This window comes from Elgaria multicarinata, chromosome 7 (assembly GCF_023053635.1).
Source record: "Elgaria multicarinata webbii isolate HBS135686 ecotype San Diego chromosome 7, rElgMul1.1.pri, whole genome shotgun sequence".
Classification (NCBI taxonomy): Eukaryota; Metazoa; Chordata; class Lepidosauria; order Squamata; family Anguidae; genus Elgaria; species Elgaria multicarinata.
This window is the reverse complement of record NC_086177.1, coordinates 47,060,598-47,083,830: the sequence shown is the minus strand read 5'-3', so window position 1 is coordinate 47,083,830 and position 23,233 is coordinate 47,060,598. Positions and strand designations below refer to the sequence as shown.

The following is a 23,233-nucleotide window of genomic DNA, read 5'->3' as shown; positions in this document are numbered from 1 at the left end:
ATAAATTCCTGCTCCCCCACTACCCCTGATGGGCGCAGCGCTCCTGGCTCCACGCGAGGAAGGGTTAACCTGCAGCAACGGGCCACACGTTCCACGGTCTCAGGCTCAGCCCGAGACCATGGAAAAACTGAGGCCAAAGTGGAGGGCGAGATCCTGGGGCAAGGGAGGGATGATCCCGTCATGTGGATGCACAGGGACGATCCCGGGGTTCGCCCTGGAATAAAGCCCCGTCTAGCTAAGGTCTCTCTCTCTCTCTCTCTCTCTCTCTCTCACACACACACACACACACGCACACATTTGTGCACTTTGTTTGTCAACTTACATTTAAGTCAGCTCCAGTGGTCTTCAGAAAATGTGGCAGCTATGAACGACAATGGGACATTTTGGGGTTTGTATTTTTCATCCTGCTATTTATAAACCAGACTGAATTCTATATCTCTTCATTTTAAGGTAACTGAGCTGCACAACATCAAAAACATAACCAGACTGCCTCGAGAGACAAAGAAGCATGCAGTGGCAATTATCTTTCATGATGAGACGTCAAAGACATTTGCCTGTGAGTCAGGTAAGCAATTATTACCGCATCTTCAGCCTGAGTAAATTGAGCTGCTTATGAGACAATGCTTCAGATGGATTAAGATACAGCATTTAAACGGGGCCTTATCTTAATGGGAATGTGCAATCACATCTTCTTCTACTTTTTTTAGCATGCAGAGCTAGATAGATGTGTGTGTTTCTGTTTTTAAAAGACTAGTTTCTGCCATTGCTTATTTTCTGTCTGTTTTTGGCTCCCGGTTGGATAGAAGACTCGTGAGGCTTTCAGCTAAAATTCCAGAATTGAGTAAACAATGCCTATGGGATGTTATTAAGACAAGCAGTGACGTGAGTTCTCATTTTTTTTGCCAAGTATTGCTATAGGCACTTGCTAGGCTAGTATTAATCCTGTCACTGTAAGAAAGCAGCTAAGAATAGCTAAAATTCCAGGACACATTGAAGTTTAGCTTCACATGGTTTGTGTGGCTAGATCAGTTGTTCAATACTAGGAGTAAAGTTTTGATCTTCTCTTTACAGTTGGAGAAAACTACTTCTCATTACAGAGAAATATTTTTGATTCAGTATTCAGTATTCTATAGAAATAAATTCAATTATTGATATGCAGATCCAGTATTGTTATTAATCTTTTTTTTTTACTCTTTACAACTATGTTTACATATTTGTTAATAATATAAAAAGAGCCCTGCTGAATCAGACCAAAGATCATTCTAGTGCTGCTTCCTATTTTCCACAGTGGCCAACCAGATGCCTATGAAAAGCCCACATGAAGGCAATAGACCTCTCCCACTGTTGTTCCCCAGCCAGGGTGGTATAGTGGCTAGAGTGTTGTACTGAGAGGCCATAGCTAGACCTAAGGTTTATCCCTGGATCGTCCAGGGGTCAAACCTGTTCATCTAGGTGACACACAGGGAATTCAGTGCTCAGGCAGGGGCGAACCCTGGATGATCCCAGGATAAACCTTAGGTCTAACTGTGGCCAGAGTTGGGAGATCCAGGTTCTAGTCCCCACTCGGTCATGGAAGCTCACCGGGTGATTTTGGGCCAGTCACAGACTCTCAACCCAACCTACCTCACAAGGTTGTTGTTGTGAGGATAAAAAGGAGAGCAGGAAGCCGCCTTGAGTTCTTTGGAGGAAAAAAGGAGGAATATAAATGTAACAATAAAATAAAAGTTGTATTTAGAGGCATTCTGCCTCTTATCTGAAACTAGTATATAACTATGATAACTATATATCATTGATACCCTCCATGAACTTTAATGCCTTCTAGGTTGGTGGCCATCATCACATATTAAGTAACGGAATTGCATTGTTCAACTATGTTCTGTATCCTTGATTATTTAGCTTTATTGGATGACCCCAGATTCTAATATTATGAGAGAGGGAAAGAATGATTTCTGTCCAAGTTCTCCACACAACGCATAATTTCTCTCATGTTCTCCCTTATTCACTTTTATATAAACAGAGGCCATGGCTAGACCAGCCGTATATCCCAGGATTGTCCCGGGATCATTCCTGTGCATCCAAATGACACACAGAGGATCACGGGAGCAGGCAGGGACTTTGCCTGGGATAATCCTTAGGTCTAGCTAAGACCTAAGTCTCCTGAAATGTTGTAAGTTTCTTCATAAGCAAGTTGCCACAGCCCTCTGATCTTTGAAGCTGAGCTTCAGCTATGGTGCACTATAGAAATATAATGAATGAATGAATTTTGGTTGGTCTTTTCAGCTCTACAATATCCTTTTTTGATATGCATCAACCAGAACTGTACACAGTAGTTTAAGTGTGATTCCACTATATATTTGTATAGAAGCATTATGATGTTGGCACTTTTATTTTACGATCCCTTTTCTAATATTCCCTAACATGGAAGTCAGCTTTTCCATCGCTGTGACACCAGGTTGAGCTAACCACCTCAGTCCCAAGATTCCTTTCCTGGGGCTTGTCTACACCTAAGGATGTAGAGGGAGGGGGGAGGATCACAGACATACCTGCTTCCGCAATCCTTCCCCAGTGTCTTGATGGCCATGCGATGTCCTGGAAGGGAAGAGGGATGTCGTGGCCACCATTCCTCCCCCCCCCCCCCCGGGAAGCTTCAGCTGGTACAAAACAGGGCAGCCCGTTTACTAACAGGGACTGGTCGGCGAGATCATATTACGCCAGTCCTTTTACAACTTCCTTGGCTGCCACTCCAGGTCCGGGCCCGATTCAAAGTGCTGGTATTGACATTTAAAGCCCTAAATGGTTTGGGGCCAGGTTATTTGAAGGAACGCCTCCTCCCATATGTACCTGCCTGGACCTTAAGATAATCTACAGGGGTCCTTCTCCGTGAGCCCCTGCCAAAGGAAGTGAGGCAGGTGGCTACTAGGAGGAGGGCTTTCTCCGCTGTGGCACCCCGGTTGTGGAATGAGCTCTCCAGAGAGGTCCGCCTGGCGCCTACACTGTACTGCTTTCGTCGCCAGCTGAAGACCTTTTTATTCACTCCGTATTTTAACACTTAATTTTAACTTAAATTTAAATTTTACTGTTTTAACTCTGTATTTTAATCTTATATCAATTTTGCTGCGTGGTTTTATTCTGGTTGTGCTTTTTACTGTATTTTTTATTTGTGCTTTTAACCTGTTGGTTGTTTTATTATGGTTTTAATTTTTGTGAACCGCCCAGAGAACTTCGGCTATTGGGCGGTATAAAAATGTAATAAATAAAAAATAAAATAAAATAAATAAAATAAATGGAGACAGACACAATTGTGCTCCAGCACATGCAAGTTTTTTTTTTAAAGAACACCTTTGAACTGTTCCACCCACCCACCCTCGATGGGGACAGACAGCCCCCACGCAGCTCTGTGCCCATTTTAAGAGCTCCGCTACTTGCAGGGAGGGAGAAGCCAGAGCAGGTGCCACACCATCTACAGTCCTTGGTTTGGTGCAGGGACCACTGGCAAAATCGGAATAACCGAGGTCTCAGTTATCCCAGGAAAATGGAGGGGTTGTCTGTACTTGGCCCCGGGATCCCCTGTGCATCATTTGGATTCAAAGGGACGATCTAGGGACAACCCTGGAAAAAGGGCTGGTATAGACATGCCTCAGGTCAATCATTACTCCTTCAGCCCCTATCAGTTTATATGTAAAGTTAGGATCCCCCCCCCCCCGCATCACTTTACACTTATGTAGATTGAAGCACATTTGCTATTTTAATGCCCATTACCCCAGTTTTAGGGAGATCCTTTTGCATCTTTTGACAATCTCTTCTTGATCCTCTTATTCTCATCCTCTTATTCCATGACTGCTTTTACTCAGGAGCCTTTGGTGAAGGACTTTGTCAAAAGTGTTTTTGAAATTCAAAGTAAACACTGGCCTGGTTTGGAGATAACAATAAGCCAGGATTCCAGGGGGCCCTACCTTATTATTTATAAGCAACATCCTCGAGCATACTACTTGATCGCTCTCACTGCAAGTGGGACCAGCTAAACAAACAACAGGTCTTCTGTACATGGTTCATTTAGAGTTACATACAAAATGGAAACTCTGGATTGTCTCTCTCCCACCAAGCCAGAGTCATTAGCCATGGGGTGGGGGGGAGAGTTCCTGGTTTGCACATAACACTAAACAAACCACAAACAGAAGATCTATGGTTTGTTTAGCTAGTATGCATGATTAAGTGGAAACTGGGTTAACATTTACTGGATCACCCTATCCACATGCTTTCTGACATTTTGAAAGAACTCTCAAAGATTGTTTAGACAGGACAAAAGCCATGCTGATTGTATGCTTGATCATTTTATTTTTAATCATGCTTCTCACCAATTTACCTGGAATTGGCATTAAGCCAACTGGCATGTAAATTCCTGGATCCCTTATAAATATAAAGCACCTGCTACGAAAAGCTGCTCCATCTATAAATGTCTTATAAATGTCAAATGATATAAGACACTAGAAATATGCCAACCTGGAGACTTTGGCAATTTTCCAGGGAAAGTAAGATATTTAATACTACAGAAGGGTAGTGGTACAGAATGATATGTGCAGGCATAACTAAAAATGCAATAAGAGATTGTACCAAAGCACCAAGATGAACTTGGTTTCTAAGATTAGGCCCATTTCAGTTAGGATTTTATTGGCATTGAGTCCAAAAGACAGTAATTGAAATGATATGAGGAAGGTGAAACCCAATCAGTGATAGGTTTCCTTTCCACCTTGTAGGACTTGCCAGTCATAATTAATTCAATCTTCCCTGAATTCTGTTACATTTAGAGCTGAGTTTAATCAGCAAATTAATGCCAAACATCTTGTTATCTCCTCACAATCTAATACAAAAGGTTCATATATAGCTGAACAGAAGAGGAAATAAGAAGGAATCATGTGGAGCGTCATAGAAAATGTGTGAAGCGCAATTATCCATCACCATCTTCTCAAGCCATCCTATTAGTTATTAGCAGAGCTACAAGCACATTATTAGTAACATAAAAATTATTTGAGCAGTTATTTTAGTAATGGAAGTTTATAACAGCTTAGAGCTTTTATATTGGGGTGTGTGTGTGTGTTTATTTAAATTCCATATTTTAAGCATATATTAAGCAAAGAAACAGAAAATTAAAAAGTATAATTAGTTACAAGAAATAAAACAGACAAAAATAAATAAAAGTATGTTTCTGTTTTATCTAATGTGTTACTGCATTAGTTTAAAATTTGTCTTTTTATGTCCTTGTATTTTATAATCAAGATTTTATTTTTCAGTTTTACAATTTTATTGTTTTCTACATAGGAAGGAAAAAAACATAACAGAACATCACACACTTAACTAACAATACAAAACAATATAAATTCAATAAACAAAAAACCTACGGTTTACAAAACAACGTTAAAGGCTCTACAGTTTTCAACCAAACTCCAAAAAGCAGGGAAATTGGGAGTTAAGGCTCACAGGCCTATAATGCCACATCCTCCCTAAGGAGGCAGAAAGTGCCAGTGAAATTCTCATTCTCCCAAAGCAGATATAAACCATGAGGACAGGATGGAGAATAGGATATGCAGAGGTGACTGTGGGGTTGTGGAAAACTGATGACGAACAAAGTTTTCCTTTCATACAAACATAAAGCAGCAGATTTAGCTTATAAGAAGCAGGTACACAGAGAAAGGAAAATATTTTCTATGTACAACCAAAACACACACAAATCTATAAAAGAAAGCTTAAAATGTAGTTCAGCATCTTTTAAAGAAACACACACTATCTGAAGAAGTTTAAACTCATGGCAGATAGGCCAGGGTTAACTTCCTCTCATTCCTAGTCTGAATATTTCTTTCCATAAAGTTTAAACTTTAAGAGGCTTGGGTGAGGAACTGCCACCCCAAAGGAAAGTTTGCCATATATTCTTTACTTTGAATTCAGAAGGATGCACCAGCACTTCAAACATACACACACACCTCTCCCTCTTCACAATCACAGACACACAACAAAGTCAATCAAACCCCTACTGAGCCAGCCAGGTTTTCTTTTTCCTTGAAGGGCCTCCCTCCAAGCAAGGAAGATCGTTTCTCTCTTCCTCCCTGGCCTCCACAGCACTGTGGGGAAGGAGAGGGCCCAGACAGGGCCTTGGCTTATCTGCAGAAGGAAATGGCTCCTAAATGAGCCAGGGGGCCATCTTATTTCAGCCAGGCAGCCATCTTATTTCCAACATTCCACTCTATCTGAGACAGGAGGGAGGGGGGAGAGTGATGCTACTGAGCCTGCTCCATTTAGGAGTCATGAGTCTCTTCACTTTAATAGGGCAAAGAAATGTTCATTAAAAACAATGGAAGTGAATTTTGAAAAAAGAAGTTGGCTGTCCACCAACTAGAAGGACAGCGGGACAAGATCCCACCACTGGTTTGAAGGGTAAGGGTCCCAATTCGGAGCTTTTAGTGTGCAAAAAAATAGTCGCCAACCTGGAAATAGTAGGCCATTTTGAGCCAGAGAGGTTTTTCCCATTTTCGTACTTTGAATTGCCATCCTGCCCTCAATATTTCACAAATCTTCTTGAAACGCACAGGGTATGTAAAACCAGCATTTCTTTCTGGCAGGTCCCCGTTTCAGAAAGATTGGTGAAACATTTTCCATTTTATGAACATCAGAATGACCCACCCCCAATTTCGGCCTTAACATGGTGGAATGCTCTTTTCACTGATCGCCAATAACACAGGGAAACACTCCCGTGTTTCCCTGTAATAGTAAAAACACATACACAAAACATATAAGGCCATATTCCATTTAAGGCATTCTTCATGGCAGACATATGGGCTATCTGTTACTTCACTTTAGTCAGCCCAGTGTTGTGTATTAAGACCACAGATTTTATGTGAAAACCGCAGACATATAAATCATTCTTTTGCAACTCTTGCATATATTCTATCAGAGGTTTCCAGTCCAATACAAATGAGGTTGTTAATTTTTCTCTTACTAGCGCCGTAAGTTTGGCCATCTCCGCCAACTCCAAAACCTTAAGCAGCCATTCCTCCGTTGATGGTACGTGTGTATTTTCCAGTATTGTGCATAGAGTAGTCTGGTGGCTGTTGTCATGTACAAAAACAGTGTTCCTCCTTTTTCTTTAAGTTGATCGTCCATAAGTCCCAACAGGAATGTTTCTGGTTTCATTTGTAGATTTGTCTTTAATATTTTTTGCATTAACAAATGGATCTGGGTCCAAAAAGTTTTTGTTTTCTTACAGGATTACCACATATGGTAGAAAGTTCCTTCTTGTTCTTCACATTTCCAACAGTCTCCCAAGGCACCCCTATACATTTTTGCTAATTTTGAGGGAGACATATACCATCTATACATCATCTTGTAAAAGTTCAAGAATTTTAGAATGGTATTAAAAAAAAACAAATATTACTATTATATTATATTCTAACACTGGCATTTATCTACTTACGTTTTGAACGTGTTATTATTTGAATGGAGTTGTAGAACGATTTTGATAAATTATTGTAAGTACTTTTCTGTTTATTAAAATAAATAGAAAATAAAGGGGGAAACATTAAAAAAAAACTAACTGTAAGAATTCAAATTTCGTCAAGAGATTTTGTTCTGGATGTGGAAATGTGTTTCACGCAACTGGCTATGTAGATGGAAGGTGCCTCTGTATTGTGACCTTCTTCTTAAGACAATGGGGAACCATAAAGCGCTCCAAGCCTGGGACTGCCTTCCCACCAGCACTTACTCCCTCCATCTGATCTTTCTGCTCTTGCTTTGATCTTTCCTCTGCTTGATTTTGCTCTCTCCTCCTTGGTTTCTGGAATGCAGTTGGTGCTTTTGCCATGTGTTCCAGCTTCTTCCTGATTTCAGCTGACCTTGGAAATGCTCTGCCTTACTGTAGAACTTTGGTCTTTTTTGGTTGGGGGCGGGGAGTTTTCTTTGCTTTCTGTAGCTACGTCAGAGCTCTTCCCTAATCGCCAAAGCTCCTACATAACTTCATAGCGTCATGCTCAGTCCCAACATTTCCTCAGTCAGTAAATGCTCAAAGAATGAATGAAAGACTTATTGAATGCAGGGAAAGTGGGAGCTCATTTGTTATTTCTGAGTAGCAAATGAGTGTTATGTCTTTAATTTTTGGATATGTGGGCTGAATGGGGATGCTTCTCTATGGAGTTATTTCTGTATTGCTCTGCTATTTTGCCAGATTTTGGGTTTGAGGGAGATGGGGGAAGCCCTTTCCTTTCTCTTCCATTGACTGTACCTCCTAGGCTGGTCTACTACCTTGCTGATTATGTGGGCATGTTGGGGAAATGAGAGGCTCTCCACATCTGTCTCTGACACAGTCACGAGTCACCCAGCAGATATTTGTGCTGTCTGACCGTTCCACCAGCATATTCAGAGCCCTCTGGGAGGCATATGTGACTCCAGTAGGTCAGGGGTCTGCAAACTTTTTGGACCTGTGGGTGCATTTGGAAATTTGAGAAACTGCTGTGGGCAACACCACAAAATTCCTAATCAGAGGGTTGCCACTTTGGCATCTATCTTTCGTGTCTATGTATCTTAGGCTGTGTCTTATTCAGCAAAACCCCTTTTTTGTGTGTGTGTATTGGCATTTAACAGCATATGCTGAGTTTTTTAACTGACCCCAGAATAGTTGTTTTAAGTAGATATTGTCTGTTTTTATGTTTTTAATGTTGTTGTGTGTGTTTTTAAATTATATATTTGTTTTTAATGTCCAATGTTTTACTCTTTGTAAACCACCCATAGAGCTTCGGCTATGGGGCAGTATATAAATGTTAATAATAATAATAATAACAACAACAACAACAACAACAACATTGGAAGGATAAACATTTACCTCCTAGAATGCAATGGATTGAGAACCTTTCAACATTTTCAGTATTTAAAATGGTGGCATATTAGACGTTACCTTCAAATGGATACTTTTTGTTGTAGCCCATGTATAATTGCTAGAAAGTTGTATGCATTTCATACAAATCCATGCATGTATACTAAAAATATATTTTTAAATAAAATAATGATGGTGTGTCACTTACATCACTTCCTAATGCCCTTTCAGCCAGTCTCTGGGGAAGTTAGGGCTGGACCCTTAAAAGATTCCCTCCCCCCATTTCCATTGTTTTCATGTATCAAGGAATACAATCATTTCTAGAACAGATCTTGTGCTGCTTTTATAATTATTCAGCTATAAGTAATAGTATACTTTTAAGTTCTTGCCTCAGTGTATTGCTGCTTGCACTTGGAAAACCAGCCAGAGAAACAGATGACAGATCAGTTTGCAAAGCCAAAGTAAATCTTAGGGATATAAATGGCTAGGGAAGGAAGCCATCTAAGTAGCAAAAACAGTATTGTCAAAGTGCTCCCAATGGGCAAGATTGTGCTAACTCCCATAAGGTAACCAGTGTTTCAAAGTGTGAGAGCAAATAGAGTAATTCTTCACTGATATGTATCCCTATTCACAGATAAGCTAAATCCATGGACTCTCCAAAGAAAATTGGTCAAGCACTATGTTATTCCAAGTATCTTCCAATGACCATTTCATTTCATTTTAAATCCTTGTAGCTCATAACAAGTTGGTATTTTTTTCCAGAAACACCATGGGTGTTTATAGCTGAAGATCCTCTTGGAAGTAATTTCCAAAGTGTGTTTTGTTGGGTTGCTCAGGTTAGATGAAGAAGATAAAACTAGCGTTCTTAGGAAGAGGGTTTCATTGTGGCCCGATTGACACATTACCTGTGGGGTATTATGGTCTTCTGAAAATCACTTTTCTGTACCCTCCTTCCCATGTTGCATCAGTATCTTACAAAAGGATAGGTGTAGGTTGTTTAGATCTCATGGGTGCTTTACTGCATTCTTCATCTGGGCAGCTATCACCACAAACACACATAATGCTCAAACATAGAGTTATTTATTTTCAATTTTCAGCATTTCTATCTTACCTCTCTATAAAAATATATGCAAACCAGCAACTTTGTATTATACAAGGGCCATAGAAATGACTGTTCTAACACACATTGGCAGGTGATATCTTGTAAAATTCTTCTTACTGCTTGCTAGGATAATACAGAGAGCGATGTCAGTCTTGAGGATTTTTGCATAGGCTCATAGGAAAAACTATTTCAGCATATAAATCGACTCTGGTGATGGTTGACCTTCTCAATTCCTAATAAGTGCTTTGCATCTGATCGTAACAAACTTTTTTTTCTTACTTTCAGATTATTCCAGTTCATTAATTAGAGCTCCCTTTTAATCTGGCATCTTAACATTGATTATTTAAATAAATTCCAAATGGGATTAGTTTAGTTTATTAACATAAAAATGTGTGTTTAGTGGGATGACATCCAATTCCCTTCAGAATCCAATATAAACTTCTCCTGTTGACCTACAAAGCTTTTCACTGTCTAGCTCCTTCCTATCTCTCCTCTCTCATCTCACACTATTGCCCCGCTCGTGCTCTTCGCTCCTCTGATGCCATGTTTCTCGCCTGCCCAAGGGTCTCTACTTCCCTTGCTCGGCTTCGTCCATTTTCTTCTGCTGCCCCTTATGCCTGGAACGCTCTTCCAGAACATTTGAGAACTACAAGTTCAACCGCAGCTTTTAAAGCTCAGCTAAAAACTTTTCTTTTTCCTAAAGCTTTTAAAACTTGATTTTGTTCTGACTTTATACTGTTAGTTTTACCCTACCCAGTGCCTGTTTACCCTACCCTGTGCCTGTTTGCTTTCTCTTCCCCTCCTTATTGTTTTATCATGGTTTTATTAGAATGTAAGCCTATGCGGCAGGGTCTCGCTATTTACTGTTTTACTCTGTACAGCACCATGTACATTGATGGTGCTATATAAATAAATAAATAAATAATAATAATAATAATAATAATAATAATAATAATATTTATCAACATTTTCAATGAAGCCAATATTTTTTATTCTGATCTATAGCTAAGATCTGCAGTGTTCTCAGCTTTGCAGCTGCTCAAAATTAATTATTGACCTGTGTAAAAGTGAAGACTATCAACACTTCACAGCATTTGTCAAATATTTATTAATAGTAAAGTTAAATTATCAGTCTAGCTGGTTGTAGTAACAAAACACAAACAAACACGATAATGCTGGGTGCAAAGAACCAAAGAAGTCAATGGACCATGTAATAAGAATGGCAGATAGGAATTCAGAGCTCTTCATACACAGCAGGTATCTTGAGTGTGGGTATCCCTTCCATAGAAACAGTACAAATTACTCACTTTCCTTAACATCACCACAAATTGTATCAGGGGTAACAAGTTTTTGTTTTAAAACTTTACAAACCTGCATTTTAAAAACATCCCCCCCCCCCAGTTAGAACCTTCCTTGTTACCCAGAAAACCGTTGGGCTTCTCTCCCTCATCATAGCTATAATTCTTAACAAATCATGTGGATTTGGGGGTCATTTTGGCCCCAACTGTAGAGACTATTCCACTGTTTATCAGTAACAACTGATAAACAATTAGTTACATTCAGTGGAGGTGCCAAATAGGTAATCTGATTGTGCACAGTTAATTTTTGTGAACCGCCCAGAGAGCTCCGGCTATTGGGCGGTATAGAAATGTAATAAATAAATAAATAAATAAATCTGGAGAGATTTGCTATTACCAGTCATTCATTACTCATGATTGTTATAGTTGTGCTACTGTTATAATTATGTTCTATGTATGTTAATGGCACCATAAGTTTGAAAAAATGTGGGATCAATAAGACACCCACACACACACACACATAATTTGTTTTGTTTTTGTAGTTTACAGTATGGGGCATTATTGACCCCAATGACTAGGGCTGTATAGATTTTGTTAAATCGGTTCTGTCTATGTTTTGTGTATTTTGAGGCATCTTTCATTTCACCATCTGCTCATTGACAGAATCATGTGTTTTTTTAACCAGAATTTCATTCAATTTGTGCTAATGCATTTTGATTAATGCATGCTAGCACCAATCCCTCCAAATAGTGAAAAACCTGTCTGCAAGCCTGCAAAATCCAGATGACTCAGAAAAAGCCAATCCACAGCAGTATCTGAAGGGCAGGTTCCTAAAAATCCAAAACTCATTTGAATCCATTGTATATTTCTCTGACATCTCAGCAGTGACTAAACTATATTGTTTTACTGGAACAGGAAAGTCTCAGTAACTTGCAGATGTGTCATGCTCAATAACCTCCACCAGTTATTTTATTTGTATGGCTTGCTTGGGGTACATTTGATCCCAATACCAGATGGGTACAGTCATATACTTTTTTAATTCATAGGAAGATTAAATTCCCCATCCTTTACATTTCTGTGAATGTGCCCTTTCTTTTTATAATGAGCCTTCGGGTATGGCCCTAATAAAGTGCTTAATGGTAGGTGTTAGTGCATAAATATTGTTTAAAATTGTGATAGCTAGAAAAGGTCCTTTTATAGCTAGGTCATGACAAAGATAATTAATCACTATGATGTTATGAGGGCGGGATTATTATTTTTAAGAGAATGGTAGTACTGTTGTATACTGAGTAGTAAATATACTCCATCCTCCCCTGATCTAATCATATTTGGTTCATATTGCTATCTGAGAAAGCACTGCCATTTGCTTTAAATGTCCAAATATTTCTCCATTGAGTTAATCAGTTTGGAAAGCTGGGCAAAAGTAGTTTTAATAGATCCAGACTTTGACAGGGTCAGACAGTAAGCCTGGAGGGAAATTACTTAAAGTGGAACGTAGAGTTTTATGATGAGGTGTAGTTGTATTGCTGTTTATGCCTGGCTTATGGTTTTGGCCAATTTCTATGGTAGTCAGCTTTTGATTAGCTTTATAAAAAACTTTTGTGAAAACAATGGGGAAAGATAAAAATTAAATATGTTAGTATGTATCCTTCTCAAATTAAATGTATGTATGCATGTATTTAATAGACTTATAACATTTAGGGTGCAATCCTATGCCAGGAAACATCCTAGAGCTACCAGCATTTCCTCAGCATTCTGTCTAAACAGGCATAGGATTGCACCCTACCCTTATTAAAATATCTCTAAGCACTTTATACGAAAAAGACAACATTTATAAAAACATTAAAACCTAGTATTCAGTGTTATTTGGGTTTCCTGAAAATGCTGAATAGGAAAATATTCAGTTTGCACTGGAAGATGTTCAAATGCCCTACAACAGGGATGGGCAATTTGTGCCTCTCCAGATGTTTTGGCCTACAATTCCCATCATCCTCACCATGGAGGCTAGAGCTAATGGAAGCTGTAGGTCAGAAACCACCTCGAGGGCCACAAGTTTCCCACCCCTTCCCTAGAGAGATCTAATTTAGCAGGTTCGTTTAACTTGTATTTAGTAAACAACAAAATATGTACTGTGTTAATTTTTGTCTCAATACACTATGAGTATTTGACTTGAAATCTTTGAGGTGACAAATTAAAGTATGCTTAATGTAATAAATATGGTATATTACATAGAAAATTTTATTGGAATACTTGCAAAAATGTAAAGACAACAGCATGTCCTTCCCTTATATTGTTTAATTTAAAAAAGAAGGATGCCAAAAACTGTTGACACACTAATTTAATTTTAGCAACTCAAGGAAATGTGCCTGATATGCTGACAACCACTCATCTATTTCGAGAAAGTTCAACTCTCTTCTTTTACAGTTATTGAGGCACCTTCAGTTTCACTGTCACTATTTATTCATTCCATTTCACTCTGAGACATTTATGTATTTCAATGATATATATGTACTCTCTCACATACTTGCTAAGCATAACAACAACAACAACAACAACAACAAAACCTACCTGAAAAACATTAATTACAATTTTGAAACTGCCAAGCTTGCCTAATATTGTATTCATTTTTACTAATAAAATTACTAAGAAATTTTCTGTGTGTGAGGGGAAAAACCTCTGGAAAAATGTCCATCCCACATCACTAAATGGAATAGTTAACAAATAAAATGGGTATTGTAACCTTTCAGAAAGCCATTCTCCATGGTGCCACCCACCATGTGGAAGATTACAGCTATAGTTTTATTATTAGTTTATTTATTTAGTTTATTGAGTTGAGTTGAGTTTATTTCATTGAATTGACTCATAGTGCCATAGACTGTTCTGGGTAGTTCCCATGCTTGTCATGCTCAAGTATTCTGGGATGCTGGAAGCAAACTGTAGCTGTCACTACAGCTAGGGTAGCATAAGGTGAAAAAGCATGAGCTCTGATACATAAGCTTCTACCCAAATTTCAGATCTATGAAGGCACTTTCTGGTTTCTGGGCAAGGCAGTCTTCTCTCAGCTGTACCCTGCCTTCCATACTTATTAGAAATAGCTAAAGAAGTTTGTTCCTTTCTGGTAAAAGGCCCTGAAGCCTTTTACCAGAAAGGCTCCAGTATTACTCTGGATCAGTAAAGTATTATTTGAAAGCCCATAGTATAAATTAATCTATTTAATTGATTAAAAAAAGTTTAATCAACTAAAAGGGTGTTCCTGTTTAATCAGGGAACAGATATGTGCGCGCGCGCACACACACACACACATCTGTTCCATGACACATACACACATGTGCTTATAAAAGCACATTTTCATAGAGGTATTCTTTTAAATACCTCTTCTAAGGAAGTACCTGCTATGGTATCATCTAAAAATAAAGAATATATGCTTCTTCCTTCAGAAACACACACACACACACACATTTAACCAATAATTAATTAAAACATATAATTAATAAATTGAACATTTTAATTCAGTTTCAGCCCTAGTTTAATACATAAATCTGATGTTTTATTTAGCCATGCACATTGTCCGTGTACAATTGGCTGTGCATATTTAAAGATAGAATCCGAGGTTTCCCCAAAGCAACCACTTATAGCCATCATTCTCAAAAGACAAATAAAGATATAATATATAAAAATGGACTCACAGAATCTCATCTAGCTGTGTTGTGATCCTAGGTTAGTAGATGTGCAGAAGTGCATACTGACAAACTGAACACTGGTGTGTCTGTTTTGTGCCTGCCTACTTGCTTATTTGGCTTTTCTCCCCCCCCCCCCCTTTAACCACTGGTTTTGCCTCATCCATCTCCAGCTGAGAAAAAATAACAATGCCCTGGCTGAGGAAGGAGCAGCCATTCCAATTGGAAGTGATGGGATCAGGCTTGTCATGCCCCAGAGTTGTGTTGAAGGCTTGCAGGGATGCTTCCCCCAGTACTTTTTTTAGCAGGAACACTTGACATCATCTGCCACTCTCTCAGAATTTCCTGCCACCTCCAAGCAGACTTCACACTAGCTGGGAGGAAATGAATTTCCCAAGCAACAACATATGGTTACCTGTTGTACTGCAAAGTGTTTTGAGATGGTTTGGTGTTGCATGGGCAATTAAGACCCTTTAGCACTACAAGAGACCTGCTCCTAGTGAAAATGAAAAATGATAGAACTGGTTTGTTGATATAGGCCTTAGCAAGACCAGGCTTTATCACGGGCGAACCCCGAGATCATCCCTGTGCATCCACATGATGCACAGGGGATCTCGGGATCAGGGAGGGATCATCCCTCCCTTGCCCTGGGATAGAGCCCTCCCCTTTAAGCTCACTTTTTCCGTGGTCTCGGGCTGAGCCCAAGACCATGGACTGTGTGGCCCATTGCCGCAGTTTGAGCACCCATCGAGGGTAGGGTGAGGGGAGCGGGGAAATTAAGTTAATTTAAAAACAAAAACAAAAACCTACCCTTAAAAATTAAAAAATGGCAGGCACGACACCTCTCTTCCTGAGGTCGTCGCGCCTCACGTGTAAATGGAGGAGGGATCTTGCGTTAATCGCAACGCGAGATCTTCCCTCCTCCGTTGCGGACTATCAGGTAGGTCTAGCTAAGGCCATAGATCAACACAGCTGCCTGAATTTTTAGTCTCTCCTTTGTGGTGTGGCTACAGGGACTGTTACGACGAGTGCCTGCCTGTCAAAATCCCTTATTGCACCTCTGCATGCCACCCTTGGGTTTGGGAAGAGCAGGTGATCCTCTCACTTGGAGGGAAAGTGTTTCCTCCTGTCTTGGGCATTGCTTAGCCAGCCTCACATTTCACTATTTGATTTGCCTGTTTTCAGTCAGTCCTTTCAACTGTGATGCTAGGAGAAGGATGCTATGAGTCTTGCACCTCCATACCTCTCTCTTCAGTCTATTGCAACAGAGAAACTGAAAACAAGTTTTATTTAGGAAAAAAACCCAGATATGAATATTTATTCATTTATTTTATTCATATCCCACCTTTCTGCCTAAAACTGGCGCTGAAAGCAGGCAACAATAAAATCTAGATTAAAAACAAAATCTTAATTGAAACAGCATAAAAACACATGAATTAAAAATACAACAACACATTACCAACATTTTTTTAAAAAAAAACCTTTCGCAAAAGACTAGCATAGATGCCAAAAGCCTGCCTGAATAAAAAGTCTTTGCCTGCTGGTGGAAAGACAGCAGAGAGGGGGTCATCCTAGCATTCATTGGCAGAGGGTTGGAGAGCCTAGGAGTGACCACCAAGAAGGTCCTCTCTCAAATCCCCACCAAACACACTTCTGATGAGTGCAAAACTGAGAGAAGGACCTCTCCTGAAGATCTTAAAACCCAGGTAGGCTTGTAGCAGGAACTGCAGTATTTCAGGAAGTCTGGTCCCAAACCGTATAGGGCTTTATAGGTCATAACCACTACTTTGATTTATGTCTGGAAACAGACCAGAAGCCCACAAAGCTTTTGTAACAATAGAGTCACATGCTACTTGTAAACAGTCCCAGTTAACAGTCTGACCACAGCATTCTGGACCAGCTGTAGTTTCCAACACTTTTCATAGACAGCCCCATGTAGAACATGACCACAGTGCAAATGGGATGTAACTAAGGCAGGCATGACCATAGCCAAGTCTGGCATCTCCAGCAATGGGCACAGATGTGCACTAGTCTCAGCCATGCAAGCACATTCCTGGCCATTACTGAAACCTGGACATCCAAGTTCAGTGCTGAATCCAGGAGTATACCAAAATGTCAGGCGACTGTAACCTCATCCAGCACAGTTTGAATCCCTATTCCCTGATCTGTCTTTTGACTACCAAGGAGCACCTGTCTTGTCTATATTAAATTTCTATTTGTTTGCCATCATCCAGTCCATTACGGATATCAGACACTGATTTATTTATTTATTTATTACATTTCTATACCTCCCAATAGCCGGAGCTCTCTGGGCGGTTCACAAAAATTAAGAACTAGAACAGCTTTTTTTTTATTTAGATGGAAAGGAGAGAACTCCAAACAACCTCCTCCCAGATGTTACATGTACATGTTAAATAGCATGGGAAACCAGATGGATCCCTGAGGCACACCACAGGCCAAGGGCCACAGTATTTTAACCAGAATCCCCCAGCACCACCTTCTAAAATCACCCTTCCAACAATGACCAGAGCTACCATAGGACAATGCCTCCTGACCGCATCTCATACAAAAGTCTCAGGCCTTAGCTAGACCTAAGGTTTATCCCGGGACCGTCCTGGGATCGTCCCTGCCTGCTCCCAAGATATCCTGTGTGTCATTTACATAAACAGGGATGACCCTGAGACGATCCCGGGATAAACCTTAGGTCTAGCTAAGGCCTCAGATGGACGGCATGGCCAATGGTAACAAAAGCCACTGAGAGGTCAAGAGGGATACACACCCCTCTCCAGTTCCTAGCACAGATTTCCCACCAAGGCAACCAAGGCAGTCTCTGCCCTATGACCAAGCCTGAAGCCAGATTGAAATGGATCTACAAAGATAATATGCCTCATCCATAAACCCCTGGATATATAAGAATAAACATAAGACAGCATTTAAAGTAATATACAAAGTAAGATTTAAATACAGTTTTATTGCCCATATTTTGTTAAATATGACCAGGCCAATTACTAGCAGTGATTTGAATATGTAGTGCACGTAATACTATTCATATTTACCATGAGCAATTGCTTTTAGCAGAGAAATGCACCATTGCTTCCAGTATAAGAAGATTTATATGTGCAAGTGAAACATCCAACAAAATGTTTCAGTATGGAGTGTTCCTATTCAGGGTTCCAACCACTCATGTGCTCTTCTGGAACACTTCATTCCATTCCGCCTCTTCCTGGATTCTGTCTGGACCCCCACAACATGCACACTCAGGGCAATATCCAGTGCTGTTATTGCACAAACTCAAATAACGCTAGCAGAGCCCTGTTGAATCTTTCCTTTGTGAAAGCTCTTGTGCATTATGCTTAGGCAAGTGCAGTTGCACAAATTTAACTTTAGTTAGATTTTCCTCTTGCTCATAGTTGAAACCTAGGCCTAATCTACACCAAACAGGATATTGCACTATAAAAGCGGTATGGCAGCGATATATAAAAGTCAGGAGCCACACTACTGTTTTATAGCAGTATTGAAGTGCATTGACAACTGTTGGGGCCCATGACACAGACCATATACCGCTTTCATACCACTATATCCTGCTTGGTGTGGCTCCTCCCTTTTATATACCACTTTCATACCACTTTCATTGTGCAATATCCTGCTTGGTGTAGATTAGGCCCTAGTTTCTGCTAGTGCAATGCCATTTACACTAGTGGAATGACACAGTTGGATACCCTCACTATTCTGTGTTCATGGACCATGTTCAGTCTGCATTGTGCTGTTTCTTGGTGTATTGGAAGCTGCCCCGTTAGTTCTTTTCGTCTAAAGCTTTGTTGCAGTTCTGCAAACATTGAGGTTTCCCCATTAGCCCTGTTTTGGCAACATAGCCCCCAGCACGCTGCACCTAAGCTCGCTAATAGAAGAAGTGATTGTATTGTGTGTTAGCATTAAATATTCCAGTCATTTTAGCAAACTTTCAGCCAGTAAGAGCTGCAATGTTTCAGAAATGTCCTAAAGTGATTAATCTATTTACAGCTGCATGTACTGCAAATACAACATAAATAGCCAAATGCAAGTGAGACCAAACAGTGACAGAAAACAGAAAATGAAAAATAGACCTGGTATTTCAGGTTAGGTGCAGTAAATTACCATGTTATTCATTGAAATCTCTCCAGGCCCAGCAGCTCATACATCATCTGTCAATGGGCTAAATTCCATATATAAATGTATGTCATTTTTGTGTGCTGTCTCTAAATGTGCATTATTCTCAGAGGTGGCTTAGAGTTGCACAAGTCATGTGACTGCAATATGGCTCATACTTGCACAAATCCCTCTAAAGAGCTAACCTACATTCCAAGGAAATGAGTAGAGATCCCAAGTCTAGAGTTGTTTTCTAATTTTACATAATATTTCCACCATTGGTGAAATAATAATTTGAAGGCAAAGTATTATCCCAGCAATGCCACTTTTAAGTCAGTGGGGCTATGCAAGCACTCGTAGTTATGAATCATAGATAGATAGATATTGAGAGTTTACCAGGAACGCCACAATTTAAAACCCACAAATACCATTCTTGGATGTCCTCGTAACTATTAAAAGCAACCATATTGTTACATATTTATATTGTAAACCTTCAGATTCCCAACTTTACTCAACTACAAGTCCTCAAACCCTTCTAAAAAAACCCATAATATATAGTTTGGTACTTAAGATTAAATATATTTTGAAATGACGCTATTGTTGGTCTATCTAGTTTCAAATATATATACATATACATGCACATTCTTGGGATCAAATTCGTGTTTCATGGCTTGGAAATACTTAACTATTTTGACAGTTTGTTGGGGCTGCCTAAAGGTTTGCTTTGAGTAGGGAAGACAACTTTTCAAATGCCTGTTGACTCTCCAGGAATCTTCCTTGGTGAAGCTTTGTTGTATGTATCCTCACACAAGGTCAAATTCACACACACACACACACACACACACATTGTCAAAAGCTGACTTTACACTGAAATCAATGGGGCAGTCATATGTAATGTTTATTAGAATCCAGATATGTAGTCTTATGCTTACATATGTTACATATTTTCCATTCAGTTAGAAGGTCAGAATATTGAAGTCTTATTATTTGTTATTACATTTTGCCTGAATTGACATGCACAAGTTCAAGTCCCCTGGATCCTTGGGCTTTTAAAAAGGGAAACTTTGCCATGTTCTAAAATTTCTTAACTGCAGGGATCTGCAAAGCAGTAAAACTCGACCTGGCCAAAGTTCACCGAATTCCATCTCAATGCTCATTCTGACACGAGTCCGTGAGCAATATCCAACTGTGGTATTCCATTAGCACACATGGTGTTATGCTAATGTAAACTAGGTTCTGATCTATGCACAAGAGAAGAATCCAACCAAAGTTGCATTTGTGGATGTTTGTATTTGTACAAGCAGTTTTGCATAGCTCTTGTGTAACCCATTGTGCCATCCGTTATACTACATGTTGTATATTCCCATTGTGAAACCAGCAGGACTGTGGAGTTGGCACATAAAACCTCTGACTCCTTTATTCATGGTGACTCCGACTCCTTTAATTATATATCAATATAGGAAATAAATTTCCTATATATTTCCTATATCGACTGCAAGCACACAACTTTTTAGAACCCTAACCTGTTAAAGCCCTTGTCTAAAGGCTATAGCTAAGACATTCTGATTTTTTTATTTATTTATTAAAGAAGCCCAAAAATGAAAACAATGAGGTTATATTTTTATTTATTTATTTAATTGCATTTTTATCACCCCATAGCCAAAGTTCTCTGGGCGGTTTATCAAAAGACTATAGAGTATAAAGTAATAGGATATAAAAGAAGGAAACTATAAAAGAAAATCAGCAACAACTTTCTCTACTAGTTCAAAAATCTAAAGTATATACCTTGATATCAAAGTCAAAACTACAAAAAACTTTAAAAAAACCAATTGAACACCTAAAACAACTTAACAAATGACCATTTTAGAAGAAATGAACTCAGTTAGGTGCATAAGTAACATAAACCTTTTTTGAGATTAAATCATCGTTTGAATGAATGAATGAATGAATATATTTTATTACGGTCATTGACCAATACCAACAGTACATTTAACAAACACTCTATACAAAATATGTATCATAATAATTTGAATATAGAATTCAAGTGAATATACATTTAATGAAATAAACATTATATTGTAGAAGATTGAAGACTAACATATTGCTCTTAGAAACAGAATTGCTTCTGCCAACACTGACTTGGGTGGGTGGCATTGCTGTTACAGTTCTAGCTGTATCACAAATAACCACTGGATAAACTAAAGTCAGGTTTTCAGGGACATATCACAACTCTATATACAATTTAAATTTATTAGGAGTTGGAGTCAGTACGTTTTTACCGACTCCAACTCCAGTAACCCAATTTATTTATTTATTTATTACATGTTTATATCACCCAATAGCCAAAGCTCTCTGGGCAGTTCACAAAGAGTTGGAATCAACCCAAGAGTTGATTCCAACTCCGACTCTGACTCCATGGCCACAGCTAGACCTAAGGTTTATCCTGGGATCATCCAGGGTTCGCCCCTGCCTGAGCACTTGATCCCCTGTTTGTCACCTAGATGAACAGATTTGACCCCTGGATGATCCAGGGATAAACCTTAGGTCTAGCTATGGCCTAAGACTCTGACTCCCACTCCACAGCCCTGGAAACCAGTTACACTTTATGCAAAGCATTGTGCAACTGCTCATATAACCGGTTGCGCAAGCGTAATGGGTAACCACTTGTGCAGTGGAGCTCCTCTAATGCTATTTCAGTTTGAGGGATGTCACTGTTGAATACTGCTAAAAAATAGTTGAGTTGCTATAAGGCCATCAAGATGCTCAATACAGGCATCTGATTGTTTTGTTTTCTTCTTCTTGCATGAAAATGTGAGTGTATTCCTGTGTGATTTCCCCCTCACAAACGTACACATCAGTTGTGTGCATCTTTGAAATGTACACATTCTTCTCCCATTGATCAAAGCATATTTGTACTTATTTTTTTCAAAAAGTTCACATTTTTAATGGGCATTTTTCAAATACATGCATGCTTTTTGGGGGGTCTGAGAATCAACTTGCAAGCTCAAAAGTTTACAGACTTTGACCATAGATTGCGTCTGAGTCTGTGTTTGTTCGGGAAAGTGCAAACTGCGTAAACCCTGATCAGAAACCATTTGAAACTAATTTCTCATCCATCCTTACAGTTAAAAGAGAGAAACACAAAGTGCAAAACAGAGCTTTTTGAACCACTGCCACTATTGTGGCAAACTGCATACTAAACATGGGAAGGATGACTGGAACACACTGTGAGGGTGCAAAAGTGCAAAAAGCTCTGATTTGCACATTTTGCACTACTGCTAGGAGAGATCACTCCAAAGCAGTGGTTCTCAACCTTCCTAATGCCGCGACCCTTTAATACAGTTCCTCATGTTGTGGTGACCCCCAACCATAAAATTATTTTCATTCTTCTCTACACGATCCATTGTCATGGGATGGTTTGCTAATGAAAATAATACATAACAATAGCTTTAATAATACAAAAGATGATACATGACATAGTTCAGTCAATACAGTTTCCTAAGACCATCGGAAATATGTGTTTTCCAACGGTCTTAGGCGACCCCTGTGAAAGGGTCGTTCGACCCCCAAAGGGGTCCCGACCCACAGGTTGAGAACCGCTGCTCCAAAGGCACCAGAGAGAATGGCTTCAGCGCAAAGGAGTAGAACCTATCTCGCCTGGCTCCCTCAGAGCTTGCAACCACAACCCCCAAGGACTTTAGCTGAAGCTCTGCCTATTCTTAAGCCAGTTCCTCAAGCAGCATCCATCAAGCAGTGTTGTGGCCTACCCTCCCATAGAAGCAGGGAACAGTTCGAGAAACCTAGTCCCTGCTCCTAGGTTCCTCTGGTTGTGCAATCTCTTGTAGGAGTTCACAGAGGCAGCCAACAACGTTGCCTATTGCCTTCTGCACAACAAAGATCAGAGACACCCTTTGCCAAGCTTATAAAAATAGTAACAGGAATGTGCTGAGTATACTAAAATAAATAAATAAGTTGTGTCATGAGCAGAAGCAGCCTTATGCTTGGTATATCTGGTCCAAGAACCAAGTACTGCAATATAGGATTAGGGTCTTTGTGAGAAAATTAAGATCTAAGGACCTTACAACATCTGGGAGTTGTGAATATGGAGCTGTATAATATTTAAACTTTTAAACAAAAATATTGTGTTCTATTCCATCAATAGAGGGGGGGAAGGGAA

At 39.5% G+C, this 23,233-nt stretch overlaps 1 protein-coding gene across 2 annotated transcripts in view; it reads left to right on the top strand.

The window, feature by feature from the left end:
• DOK6 (docking protein 6) overlaps positions 1-23,233 on the top strand; it is a 286,745-nt gene that overhangs the window by 141,991 nt on the left and 121,521 nt on the right. For both annotated transcript variants that reach the window (XM_063130514.1, XM_063130513.1), the window contains one exon: positions 451-565. In XM_063130514.1, coding sequence (XP_062986584.1) covers positions 451-565 — 115 coding nt within the window. The remainder of the gene's footprint in view (positions 1-450; positions 566-23,233) is intronic.